Source organism: Siniperca chuatsi, linkage group LG6 (assembly GCF_020085105.1).
Source record: "Siniperca chuatsi isolate FFG_IHB_CAS linkage group LG6, ASM2008510v1, whole genome shotgun sequence".
Classification (NCBI taxonomy): domain Eukaryota; kingdom Metazoa; phylum Chordata; class Actinopteri; order Centrarchiformes; family Sinipercidae; genus Siniperca; species Siniperca chuatsi.
In genome coordinates this window covers 25,523,668-25,538,608 of record NC_058047.1, presented here as the reverse complement: position 1 = coordinate 25,538,608, position 14,941 = coordinate 25,523,668, and the positions used below count along the sequence as shown (strand labels likewise).

At 41.0% G+C, this 14,941-nt stretch overlaps 1 protein-coding gene across 5 annotated transcripts in view; it reads left to right on the top strand.

Moving 5' to 3' along the window:
- LOC122877612 (LIM domain containing preferred translocation partner in lipoma) overlaps positions 1-14,941 on the top strand; it is a 157,138-nt gene that overhangs the window by 80,864 nt on the left and 61,333 nt on the right. For all 5 annotated transcript variants that reach the window (XM_044199394.1, XM_044199395.1, XM_044199392.1 and 2 more), the window contains one exon: positions 7,407-8,003. In XM_044199394.1, the coding sequence (XP_044055329.1) occupies positions 7,407-8,003 (597 nt within the window). The remainder of the gene's footprint in view (positions 1-7,406; positions 8,004-14,941) is intronic.

Sequence of the window (14,941 nt, the reverse complement as noted above, 5' to 3'; positions counted from 1 at the left end):
ATGAAGATGCAAGGAATAAGAAAGCCATTTCATTCCATCATCTAAAACACACCTCCCTGGTGGGAATAGAGTGAATGGATCAAAGGCATAAGACTGTTCAGTGTTATTTTTTACACTTGACAACATTGTAGATGGCTGACATATAGGTAATGATACCTGGTACAATATTTCCAAAAGAAGTGATAAAATTAATGAATACTCAATTAATCAGATTAAAGGATTAGTTTGGGAAATACACTTATTTGATTTCTTGCCAAGTTAGATGAAAAAATTGATACCAATCTCATATCTGTTGGTTAAATATGAAACTATGGCCAGCACCTGAATATCTTAGCTTAGCAAAAAGACTGGAAGTAGGGGGAAACAGCTAGCCTGACTTTGTCTGAAGGAGTCCTAGAGTCTCCATTCACTGTGACTACAAGACTGCAGGAAGTCGCTGTGAATGTTGTTACCTTTGGACAGAGCCAGGCTAGCTGTGATCAGTCATCTCAAATATTCAGCAACCACTTAAAGTCCTTCATTCCTTCATACATTGCCTCTCCTGGCCTATTTTATATGTATATATTATATACTGTATATGTGGCCAGTAGGAGGTTTTGCAGTCTGAACATTGTGTGCCCTTGTTTTTAGTGTCTCTATCTCATTTGACTGTTTCAATGTGTACTTCTGTTGCTGTCCTACTATAATGACAGGAATGTCCTTCACATGTTTTGGCTGTCACAACACTGAGACACTTTGATTTAAGCTTCTCTTAAGGCGCAATAAATTTGCATCAGTCACGAACACATGTAATAAGATACATGTGACACATTACATGTTAGTTACCAGTGCTACAAAGTTCATTGATATGGACAATGACTGATCAGCTGCTGCTATGTTGTTTTGGACACATTTGAACAAAACAAATGTACAGTTTGCCAATATAAGCTCCAGATTGTGAGATAAAATGTCATGTTTTTCTCTTCGACAGTGACAGTTAGCTGAGGAATGTTTGCGTCAATTGTTTTCAGCTTCTGCTGCTGTCACAGGCATGACACTGGTATGCTAGGTAGCTTCTTTTATTTCTTATAAAAGGTCAAAGCCGTAGGCAACTATTTTTTGCAATGGATATTTTACTCTTCAGGGCTCTGAAGCCGTCAAGATGACATCCCAGCTCTGTAATTATGGGGCTTGGTGGTGTTTAACTTTTTCCTCTCTGTTTGTTTTATATGCTGCTATTCTCTTTGATTGTTTTGTTGCTGCATGGAGCAGAGATGTTGCCACAGTGCCGGTGGCGCCCATTGACCTTAAGGTCAATCTGGCAGCAGGTTCTGAGTTTTGACAGGGGCAGCCAACTGTGGAGAGAGGAGCACGCCTTCGGGCACTCAGTGTGTTCCGTCAATGTTTGTTAGTCAAATAAACTGCATAGTATCACCCCTTTGTCTTTTATTAACAGGCTGAACCAATGACAAATTGAGTTTGAGCCAGGAAGCTGTGACAGTCAATGTAACCTGCCTCTTTACATCATGAAGTCCTAGTAACAATGCTAAAAGGCTTACCATCAACTGCTGTCATTGCACATTAGCTCTCTTCCCAGTAATGTGTGCAAGCTTACAGTACACACACACACACACACACACACAGCTTCTGAGAGAACAGTTACAGTTGCCAGTCGATGGGATTGATGACATCAACATACTGTTAGTGATGGACGTTTTCAACTGTGCCGTATTTCACCTCCTGAAGCAGGAGGGGTCACAAGTGCATGAAAACCTCATTACAGGGATGAGTCAGGGATGTGTGTGGTGAGAGCCTGGCCTGTAGTACTGCAGGAGGTGAATGAAACAATTAGTTTCTGCTGTGTGAGAGCTACAAAACACACATTTCCCTCTTTTGTAAAGATAGCCTGCAGAAGTGCCACGATCGGTGACTCTCGGGGACTTTTCTTTTTTCACACAGTAGCCCAGAAAATGATTTTTAGTTGCATCAGTGAGTAATACGCCCTACTTTATATGATGTTACATCATACTAGAAATATTACATACTTTTTTTCTGAAACAGTTTTTTTTTAGGGGATTACATAACTGTGAATTTTGAAACATGGACTTAATGTTCAACTACATTGTCTTCGGGTTGTCTTGGTAAAAGCAAAGAGTCCTCATGCCATGCACTCTACATACCTGACTCATTCTGTGTTTTCACATCTCCCTATATTCTAAGTGTGTTTTTAATTTCTGATGAAAAAAGGAAATCTGTAGCAGTTTTGGTGTTTGATTAAGCAGCGCATGACCTTTTGATATTTCAAATAACACAGTAGGACCGTTGCACATGTACTAATTCAGTCATGATGATTGCAACTTTGTTGATCATATTACATTTTGGGAATTTTTACATATGATATTCTTGCTATGTTTGCACAGCTAGATATAAGAGATCCGTGACAAGATTGTTTGTTTATGTTATGTGTTTTTAGAAAAAAAGCATTATCAGCAGATAGATCATTATGTGATTTTTATTTTAACTACCAAATATTGATATCAGTATCAGCCTCAAAATTTCAGTATTGGTCGAGCTATAGTTTGAAATATCTATCTACTGTAAAATAACTGTTGTTTATCAATGTTTCCTTTTCAGTCTGTTTATGTAAAAGCTGTTCAAACAGAACAAATATAGCTTTGATATTATCAAGTGAAGCTACTTGGAGACTTGGTAAATGATTTTTGTGGAAATGTTGACTTTTTATTTCAGCTTCAAAAGCCACATGAGTTTCCTTCCACAGCAGTGCCCGTAATCCTGAATCTAACCTGTTCCCACATCCTCAGATAATGTTAGTATGTTTGATTTTTGACTTTTACAGTCTGACTCTACAGTCATGTGTAAAGTTTAGGATGTACTTTGTGAATATTTTCATTTTTTTTTTTTGGATTTAAATGTAACAGTCCAATTTCACAGTAATACCACACAGCACATCGGGATAAACAGTTGGTGGCGCTAATTCTCATTAAACATTCATTAAACCATTGGAGAAGAGGGAGCAATGAGATGATGTAATTAAAAGAGTGCCAGTCAAACCTGAAGCGGAGGAAAAAAGTGTGATGGAAATATGTTTGTTTCATGTACTAATTTGAGGAAGGTTAGGTTCTCCTCATCGCTCCACACAGATCTGACGTTTGTCTCTCCAGTGGAAGCTTGAGTGGCAAATAAGTCACATGCTTCATGTACGTCATGATTTATTCGCTAAGTCTGTTTCCATTGCATTTTGTTGTATTTTGTTTTTATGGATACATAAACCTGAGCCAGCATTTCCAGCATTTCCACTGCGGCAAATTGAAAATGCAGATGGATGGAGATGCACTTACAATAGCTGGAGTTGTGAGAGCTGTTCCTGTAAATGCACCTGGCCAATGCACCATAAGGAATACATTGGGACACTGTTGTTATTAGTATTATTGTGAGTAGTCATAGTTGCTTCATTATTGTAAAGAATGGATATTAATTAAATAAAAAACAAAAGCACCACTTAAAAGACAGAAAGCGAATGCAGTTATATGTAATACCATGATATAATTAATAGTTGTAATACCAGTCACAGTAGTAGTATTTCAGGACAAATGTGATACAGGGCACCCATTAAACATTTATTCTACTTTATATGGCGTGGGTGAAAACATTGTTTAAATATTCACTTGTAAAAGGCAAGGGTTGTCATGCAACTATCACTTGAAGGAGCAAAAAAGAATCAGATATGCCGATATAAGATACGCAGAGCGAAAAGTTCCCAATGTGTGTATAACACACTTTATCTGCAAACGGAAAGATAGTTTAAAACAGCTAGAGGTCTCGCCATGTTCCACAGAGACATTGTTTAATCATATTTAATGTGCCTTATCTTGAACTATTTTAGGAAGAGAATTGATACCCTCAATTGCATGACTGTATTGAGGCTTACGGATTGTTAAATGTGACTATTGTGCCTGATTGTGCAGAGACAACATGACTTAAAGTGGAGGGAAGATTAGTGAATGCTTTAGTGTTGACTGGGAATTCTTCCATGGTCATAGTGTATGTGCTGAAATAGACAGATGCAAATGGACAGTTGAGCCCACAGTCGAGAGCGTCCGCTTTGTATGAATAAGGAGCAAGAAAAAGTTGAGCAAGAAATATCCAAGGTCTTAGATGAGTCTGAAAAGATGCAGAACTTCTCCCTCTTTAGGGGTTTTCCCCAAGCTTGCTTAAAAAAATCCCCCCACCCTTGTGGTTTGAAATGCAAAGTTAACAGTTTTACTCAGCCCCCCAAGGCTTGTATAGTCTCTCCTAATCTTTTTTAATGTGTCAAAAGGCTTTCTTGAGAGTCTCTGTGAAATTTCACACTTAAGTTGTTTGCAAAGTCAGTCTGAATTACAGTATAGAATGAGGGTTAACTTTTCTGAAGGCGTTAGGGAAAACTTATTTAAAACTGTGTGTGTTTTGTTTGTGTATGGAGGGGGCGTTAGAAACAAGACAGTATGCATTCAGACCGATGCTATATGTTAGGAAGGACTTCGAGATTTCAGACTGTGCCTGACACGGGCAGGTCAGATAATACAAAGACTTTAGTGAATCATTGATTGCGTAATCAAATTTTAGGTGTGCATTTAAATGAGCCCTGTCATCATTGAAAGTGCAAAGTACTGCGTGCGTTTAATTTTAACACATATATTGTTAATTAATATTATCTATTATAAACTTTCTGTCTACAAAACAAAACAGTGGAAACATTGAACTTCAATTTGATGATTTTATTTATAATTTTGCATACTGTACATTTTCCATAATAAGATATATTATGGAACAACATTTGGAAGTTTCTTGTTATAACATACCAAGTTATTATGTTATAATGAGAAGGTTTTGTGATATAACAAGATAAAATGGTGTTTTTATAGCAAGAAAGGTTTCTTGTAAAAATTGCATAATTTGGTATGTAGTAATAACAACAAAATATGTCAAATGAAAAATATCTTGTTATAACGTAAAATTATATTCTTAAAACAAGAAACTTTTCACATAATAATGAGAAATCGAGCAAATATTTTTGCCAAGGTGGAAGCAATATGCTGCCCTAATACATTGATACTGGAAACATATTAATAATAATAATAATGTAATATTGATTTCCGCCATATCGCCAAGCCTCTTTTTAATATAGTACGACAAATACAGTAGCATTCAGTAAATAACTCTTCAAAACAATGCATTGAGAATACATTAAATTAAAGCATATACATTTGACTTATATAAAACTACGAGAAGAGCGTCTCATCCCTCCTATTGAGGCAATATACTTAATAAACATCTTGCTCCTGAACGAGAAAGTGACATTATCATTACCTATTGTCTGTGTCCTTACCTATCAATCTCTTCACTTAGTAGTCATGATATTATCTCAGACCACACTCATCAACATGGACAGGTCAAAGGCATGCAGCAGCTAAAAAGACTGCTTAGTTAATATGAAAATCGTTTCCACTACACAGACATTTTTGTTCAGATTGTATGCATTTGATTAGTTTCATCACCATCAGAAAGGGGTGAAGCCATTCTCTTAATGTAATTTGTGGAAAATGTACCATGACAGTGTAATTATTTTGAGGGGGCCAATTTGCATTTCCAGTGCTCTGCTAACTAAATGCTACTGTAGATTCTAAGGCCTTAAAGATAAATTAATAATCTAGAGTATTTAAAACCCATGAAACATTTAAATTAAGTAATTTCACTTCCTAAAGGGCATAGTGGAGATTTTTCCATACACATGCAGACAGAAACACTTTTTAAATAAACATCAGCACTAATCACTGAGACAGAAATCAGAGTGAGAGCAGAAAATATTTTCTGGAGCTTTTAATGGGTCCTTAGGGGCTCCTCTCTGACTTAGATTAGATGGGATTTAGACAAAGTTGAAGCATGCACCTCTTTTACCAGAATTCTTTTTATCTCAGTACATTATTAGGGTCACTTTTTCACTGATAGAATTACAACACACATGTTTTTTATTCATTTAAAGCAAGGAATTACAAAGGAGTGTAGCAGTGCAGCAAAACATAGCTATTTGGGGCATTGCTGTGCAGCAGCCTTTGATCAACTTTTAAGGGAAATCGATTGGAATTGTTGCTCTGCCCCAATTTAGGAGACATCTCATCAAACTGAGTTGAAAAGGGTCTAAAGACTACAAGTGTTAATTTTTGTTCCCCTAGTGCTGCAAATTTAGTAATTGACTCTGATTTTTGGCTTCAGGCAATAACCTAATAAGGCCATCCAAGGTTAATGATAGACCCTTTTTAGACTGGCTGAACGTCTGACACCGATATGTAGTGGTAGTGAAAAACAATTATTACTTACATGACAGACACTCAGGGCAGAAGCCTCTGACATCTGACTGAAATGTTGTTATTCTGTGTTATTCACTGCTATATTTTCGTATAATTTGGCCTGTGCATCAAAGGCCACAGTTGTTCAGACGGTGAGAATCCCAGCAGTGTGTTGTGTTGCTGCTTTACAGCCATCTCTTCCCAGGAACACCAGTGCCACAAATCTCAGTGATTTAACATCTTTGCAGTCCAAACAGCTGGAGTCAGCACAAGTGTCATGTGCCATTGCCAATCTCCTGTCATGGCGTCCTTTGCCAAACTATTTATCGCTTTCCCTCCTGCTTTATTAGCCATAGATTATGGGTGGTCGTGGACAGTGTAGAGCCTCTGCTGTCGAGGTAGCCTTGTAATTGACTCTGGGGAAGCAGGGTGGATAATCATTTGAGCGTAAACCACAGTATCAGTAAATAGCTGTTGAACACAACTGTTGTATTTCCACCATTCAGCAGGATTTAATTTATCAAAGTTTTCAGTTCATCCTGTTACTGTTACTTGCTAGTTACCATGCTTTTCAGCCATGCTAGTAGCATCAGTCCACTGCTTTGGTCCAGATAGAAATATCTCAACAACTATTCGATGGATATCAATGAAATGTTTTACACACATTCACGGTCCCCAGAGGGTGAATCCTGCTGACTTTGGCGGTTTTCACTTGTCCTGTGAAACATCTCAACATCTACAGGATGGATTGGCACAAAATTTGGTACAGACATTCATGGTTCCCAGATGATGAATCCTAATGACTTTAGTCATCCTCTGACTCTAGCATCACCATGTGATTGACATTTGTGATTTTGAGTGAAATGTCAACAATTTTTGGATGGGTTGCTATGAAATGTGCTACACAAATTCAAGCTCCCCTCAGGATAAATTTCAATAACTTTGGTGATCCCCTGACTGTTCATTTAGTGCTACTGGGTCAAAATTTCAGTTTGTCTAATACTTTGGTTTATCAGAAAATACTTGCAGAACTAATCACTTTTAACTAGAGCTTAACTTAACTTTTCTACTGTTTTTCAGAACTCTGGATCCTTGGCAGCCTCCACCCCCAACGCTCCAGTGACTGGTTACAAGCGTATGGTCATTCCAACCCAGCCACCTCTGACTGCCACCAAGAAGTCCACGCCCAAACCTCAGGCTCCTGGGGGAGTCTCGCCTATCTCCCCTTCCTCTGTCAGCCCGGTGGCCAAGCCTCTAAGCCACACAGCTCCTCAGCCAGTCCCAGCCTCCTACGCTACAGCCTCAACCCCAAGCCAGCCAACCTTCAATGTCCAGGTGAGGTCGGCCCAGCCTGGCCCCCAGCATCAAGCCCCAGGTGGGCACCATTTTGGCCAGCAGCCCATTCGTAGCCCTGCACAGGTGCATTATATGCCTGCCCAGCCCAAAGGTCCTGACTTTGCCTATGGACCACCACAGCCTGGCTTCTCCCCGATGGCTCAGGGTGCATATCAAGAACATCACCATACAGGAGTGCCCCAAGTAGGTGGCTTAAGCTCCAGGAGACCTGAGCCGGCCCCCGCCCAAGCCTACCAACCTCCAGGCCCCAAGAAGACCTACATCACAGATGTACCACCAAGCTTGGCTCCCTACACTTCTGGACCAGCTGTTCCACCAAAGGTAAGAGTGTTTTTCATCATATGTAAAACATACTTGATCAGTTTTTAGTTATTGTAAACATAGTTGGAAAAAAACAACATATTTGTGATTACAGAAAAATGTTACAGTAATTGTGGCTGAGGCAACAATCAGTCCACCCATTTATCCATCTATCCTTCCATCCACCTATCCTTTTCATAATTTTCTGCCACTTTTCATGCTCTGGATTGGTGGCATTGGGCTAAGCAGACTAGCCCAGGCATCCATTTCCCCAGCCACATCTCCCAGCTCCTTCTGGAGAATCCCAAGGCATTCCCAGGTCAGCTGGGATATTTAATCCCTCTAGCGTGTTCTAGGTTTGCCCTGGGGTTTCCTCCTAGTAGATATCCCTGGAATACCTCCACAGGGAGGAGTCTGGAAGGCGTCCTGATTGGATGCTTGAACCACCTCAACTTGCTCTTGTCAAAACCGAAGCGTAGCAGTCCTTCTTCAAACCTCTCTGGGATATTTGAGCTCCTCTATCTCAAAGACTGAGCCCAGACACCATGGGAAGAAAACTAATTTCAGCACTTGTATTCAAAACTGTTCTCAAACTCAAATTCTATGAAAATAGTTGAGGGTTCGAACAAATCAGAGGGTAAATATAGAGCTTTGGTTTACTCCAGTACAACATCTGCATGAGTAAAATCACTTCATCAATCCCCCGTATGCACATTTGGGTGTACTGTATATTTGTGTATGTACAGTATGCATACATCTGTGCAGCATCGGATGGCAATGCAATGGGGAGCTGAGGCAGAAATGCTCAGAATAAACAGTTGTTTTAACCTTTATGAATATTTGAAAGATCTTCCCTGTTGGGGGGTTTATGCCATCTAATTTCATTTGCCTCATAAAAGGCAGCTCATATTCATGTACAGTATCTCACAGAAGTGAGTACACCCCTCACATTTTTGTAAATATTATATTATATCTTTTCATGTGACAACACTGTAGAAATGACACTTTGCTACAATGTAAAGTAGTGAGTGTACAGCTTGAATAACAGTGTAAATTTGCAGTCCCCTCAAAATAACTTAACACACAGACATTAATGTCTAAACCGCTGGCCACAAAAGTGAGTACACCCCTAAGTGAAAATGTCCAAATTGGGCTCAAAGTGTCAATATTTTGTGTGGCCACCATCATTTTCCAGCACTGCCTTTACCCTCTTGGGCATGGAGTTCACCAGAGCTTCACAGGTTGGCACTGGAGTCCTCTTCCACTTCTCCATGATGACATCATGGAGCTGGTGGATGTTAGAGACCTTGCGCTCCTCTACCTTCCTTTTGAGGATGCCCCACAAATGCTCAATAGGGTTTAGGTCTGGAGACATGCTTGGCCAGTCCATCACCTTTACCCTCAGCTTCTTTAGCAAGGCAGTGGTCGTCTTGGAGGTGCGTTTGGAGTCGTTATCATGTTGGAATACTGCCCTGCTGCCCGGTCTCCGAAGGGAGGGGATCATGCTCTGCTTCAGTATGTCACAGTACATGTTGGCATTCACGGTTCCCTCAATGAACTGTAGCTCCCCAGTGCCAGCAGCATGCAGCCCCAGGCCATGACACTCCCACCACCATGCTTGACTGTAGGTAACACACACTTGTCTTTGTACTCCTCACCTGGTTGCCGCCACACACAAACCATTATTGCGAACCAAATAAGTTTATCTTGGTCTCATCAGACCACAGGACATGGTTCCAGTAATCCATGTCCTTAGTCTGCTTGTCTTCAGCAAACGTTTGCTGGCTTTTTTGTGCATCATCTTTTTGAAGAGGCTTCCTTCTGGGACGACAGCCATGCAAACCAATTTGATGCAGTGTGCAGCGTATGGTCTGAGCACTGACAGGCTGACCCCCCACCCCTTTAACCTCTGCAGCAATGCTGGCAGCACTCATACGTCTATTTCCCAAACACAACGTCTGGATATGACGCTGAGCATGTGCAATCAACTTCTTTGATTGACCATTGCGAGGCCTGTTCTGAACCTGTCCTCTTAAACCGCTGTATGGTCTTAGCCACCGTGCTGCAGCTCAGTTTCAGGGTCTTGGCAATCTTCTTATAGCCTACGCCATCTTTATGTAGAGCAACAATTCTTTTTTAGATTGGATTAGATTTTCTCATTTTTTATGCCTTGTGGACGGGGAAATAAATGTTTTATCATTTTAACATTTTTGAACAAATAATATTCCATTCTTAAACAGTGTCGTAGGTGTACCATGTCATGCACACAAAGGAATTAAATACTAACCAACACAAAACATTTATAACATTTATAATAAGGTTACAAAGTATTGAATTTAATCTTGGCAAGAGTGGTAGGCCTGGCCTCAAGCCTTCAAAAGCATTGCAAGACATTGGATCCAGCACTAGACCTTTTTATAGAATTGTACATGACTGAGAAGAATTACAAAAAACTGTCGTCCCTTAGAACAGAGTAGTCAATGCCACAGAGACAGCTATTCTAATCTCAATATATCCAGCCGTCGACAATCTCTGGAAAGTGAAAGGCCCTTGAGTTTTCTTTAATTCAAGGATTTTATGCTGGTTCAAAATACAAACTGGGCCTCCCAACCTCGGGGAATAGCTCATCAAGGACTGTACTTTAATAAATACAAATTAGCTTCAACATTGCAGAGAGTATCTTAAAAATAAGTCTAATTATATTTGTTCAGAACAAAAGTCTACATTTTGCTTGAAAAGCTCGCTTTGGTCCCAGTATGATGCATTATTAAAAAACAAAAGGTGGCGTTTAATAGATTTGTGAGCATCTCATTGATTTCAGATAAAAGCAAATCACTAATTTTACAGATATAGCGTGTACACTATATATATTTGTCTTTCTTTCCCAAGGATATACTGTAGCAGGATAATAGGCTCAGTGACTCCCTCACCCTGTGCTTTATTTGAATGCTTTGGGAACATATTGGGAAACTTAATGCTCCATATGCACACATTCTAGATGCTGTAAATAACTCTGTGGTGTCACATCATGTTTGACATGACCCTCCCCTAAAACTTTTGTGTCCAAACCTTAGCTGTAATCTGTTTTTTTTTTTTTGTATATTTGTGTCCAGTATAGCAGATCTTTAATGCCAAAATAAACCAGAGACACTACAAAGGCAAGATTAGACTGAAAGCAAAATCTGTCAACTTTGCCTTTATCATCATCACTCTGCTTGACCCAATGTCATGACATGTTCATAACCTTTTACAAATGGTGTTAAATCTACTCAAAAGAAGTGGGTTGTGCTTCTTTCAATTTGTTGTGTAAATAAACCAAAACATAGTCAATTAAAGGAACTATTTACATATTTGTCATAATTATCAAAAATGATCTCTAGTCACTTGGAGTTAATGGTGATTTTATGTAATGCCCGGGACTTTCTCAGTAGGGGGTCTGTGACTTTGATTGAGGACTTTATTCAAGAGATCATTTCACATAATTGAGGGTATTCATAGAAGGTCAGTGTCATTAGAAGTCTAAGATGAACTCCTTGGATGAAATTCTATGATCTAGACTTGTTCTGATTAGCTTGCCTGCTCTGCCCCCCACCTCACCCCATGTCACCCCCTGCCACCCAGTACCCAATCCCCCAGCGTGTCCTTACTCACACGTAAAGTGAAGGTGTAAGAACAGTTTCTCACATCAACAGGCTCCAAGGACGCTTAATTACCCAAATCCACCAGTGTTTGATCTCTATTGTAGTCCAAAAAATTAACAGATTTCATGGCTGCCGGTTAAACATACCAATTTCCACGAGTCTCTACGTCTTTCCCAAAATTGGAGGAAAGCTAAGCTGGATGATGACTTATGTTATTGCTGAGCTTGAGTGACGTTTGACAGGGGAGGATTATTTTGAACTGCTCAATCCCTGCAGCCAGTTAAAGCCCCCTCGAAGGTCAATGATGGTTTCAACTGTCAAACATGTTTAAATATCTGACATTTCTCTGCCTTCTGGTCCTGGCCATTTTGCCTTTTGACCTGCACAAGAACATTTGCATATGGTGCCATCAGGATGTGTCCAAAAGACAGTTTTTATATGTGTGACGTGGCATGAACCCTTATTAATCTCCCACAGTTGTGTTTGCAAAAGTAAAACAAAAATCCCACCTCCAAAAGAAGCAACATCTGTGGAAATCTATCAAAATAAGCTGTGTAAACATTACTTTTGACATTATCTTTGACAGTGCATTAACTCATTAATTCTGTATTTAAATGGTTATTATTATGCACTCTATTTTCACTATAATGTTCAACTGGAATGCATCATAAAGACCACTTCATTCTTGCTAAGGCTAATTTAATAGGTATCATGATGGAAAACATGCCTCCCATGATGGAATTTTTTTGCAGATCAACCAAAATCAACAACAGCATATTGTTTGTGGTTAAATAAAGAAAACCTCTGACCAGATTCTGACCAAGTTATTTATAGGTTTAGGATTAGGGATGACATATGAAATGTTCATATGGCCCATCCATCCATCCATTTTCTACCGCTTGGTCCCCGTTAGGGGGTCGCGGGTGACTGGAGCCTATCCCAGTGACTTCGGGCCTTAGGCAGGGCACACCCTGGACAGTGGCCAACTCGTCGCAGTTGTTCATATGGCACTTTTCAAAAACAAAATTACTAAGGGCGTTACAGTACAATAAGGAATAAAAAAGTAAAAGAAAATCCAAAATAGAAATATGATAAAAATGATAGTTAAAGCAATTAAATTAATGTTAGAAAAGTAAAAAAAAACCCTCAATTGAATGAAATAAGACTGCACCACTTAAGTCACCTGAGCACCAAAAAAACCCAGCTGTGAGTCAAAATTACTTTCAAACTATGCCTAAATTACAGGCTGTTAGTTTGACATTATTAGATAAGGCACCCAGACTAGACGAGAGACTGTTAAAAATGCAAGTACAGGGACCAAGACGGGTAATTAGAACAATCTCTGATTTGGAGTTATTTAGAATCAGAATCAGAAATACTTTATTGATCCCCGTAGGGAAACTCTTTGTTCCAGTAGTTCTTCTTTACGTCAGTGCACACAGGAGAAAACGATAATTTAAACTATAAACAGGTCAGAAATAAATTAAGTAACATGTTGGTATAAGTATAAGATAAACTAAGTGTCGAGTACCAAGTGGGTTTACTGGTAGATGGTGAAGTACAGTATAAATACAATGTCACTAATTATGTAATAAATAATAGTAAAAGCGGAGGTGCATGTACTGTCGAGAGTAATTGAGGTATATCCGTAACAGTAATAAGAAAAACTAGCAAGGAAAACTAATATTGCACTTGGTAGTAAACAGAATATTGCACAATTATTATTAAGATGTAATGCTCAATGTCCAGTTTAGTGACCTAGGGTCAAACAGACTAATCCTTAGAGGGAGGAGTTAAATAGTTTGATGGCCACAGGCAGGAATGACTTCCTGTGGCGCTCTGTGGTGCTCTTTGGTGGGATGAGTCTTCCACTGAAGGTGCTCCTTTGTTTAGCCAGCACGTCATGGAGCGGGTGGGAGACACTGTCCAAGATGGCGTGTAGTTTGGCCAGCATCCTCCTCTCTGACACCACCGCCAGAGAGTCCAGCTCCACCCCACAATGTTACTGGCCTTACGGATCAGTTTGTTCAGTCTGTTTGCGTCCGCTACCTTTAACCTGCTGCCCCAGCATGCAACAGCATACAGGATAGCACTGGCCACCACAGACTCATAGAACATCTTCAGCATTGTCCGGCAGATGTTGAAGGACCTCAGCCTCCTCAGAAAATAGAGGCGGCTCTGGCCCTTCCTGTAAACAGCCTGAGTGTTCCTGGTCCAGTCCAGTTTATTATCCAAGTGTACTCCCAGGTACTTGTAGTCCTCCACAATGTCCACACTGACCCCCTGGATGGAAACCGGGGTCACTGGTGCCTTGGCCCTCCGTAGATCCACAATCAGCTCCTTTGACTTTGTTGCATTGAGCTGCAGATGGTTCTGCTCGCACCATGAAACAAAGTTACCCACCACAGCCCTGTACTCCGTCTCATCACCACCGCTGACACATCCCACCACAGCAGAGTCATCAGAAAACTTCTGAAGGTGGCAGGACTCTGTGTGGTAGCTGAAGTCTGTGGTGTAGATGGTGAAGAGGAAGGAGAGAGGACAGTCCCTGAGGGGCCCCAGTGTTGCTGACCACGCTGTCTGACACACAGTGCTGCAGCCGCACATGCTGTGGTCTGCCAGTCAGGTAGTCCACAATCCAGGACACAAGGGGCGTCCACCTGCATCGCTGCCAGCTTCTCTCCCAGCAGGGCAGGCCGGATGGTGTTAAAAGCACTGGAGAAATCAAAAACATGATCCTCACCGTGCTTGCCGGCCTGTCCAGGTGGGTGTGGATGCGGTTAAGCAGGTAGATGATGGCGTCCTCAACTCCCAGTCGGGGCTGGTAGGCGAACTGAAGGGGATCCAGGAGGGGTCTGACCATGGGCCGCAGCTGTTCCAGCACTAGTCTCTCCAGGGTCTTCATTATGTGGGAGGTCAGTGCCACCGGTCTGTAGTCCTTGGAGCCACTGGGACGTGGCGTCTTCGGCACAGGAACGAGGCAAGATGTCTTCCACAGAATGGGGACCCTTTGAAGACTCAGGCTCAGGTTAAAGACGTGTTGAAGGACTCCACAAAGCTGGGGGCACAGGCTTTTAGCACCCGGGGCTAACGCCATCGGGGCCTGCAGCCTTGTTCGAGTGGAGCCTCATCAGCTGTCCTCTCACCTGGTCAGCAGTCAGGCACACAGCAGAAGTTACAGGTGGGGAGGGGGAGTCGTCGGTCTGGAGAGGGCCGTTAGCCTGATGGGGAGGGGGAGCAGAGTACTCAGAGGAGATTGAGGGCCGACAGCAGCTGAGTTAGAGGGGGATGAGCAGGAGCCGGTGTGTCGAATCTGTT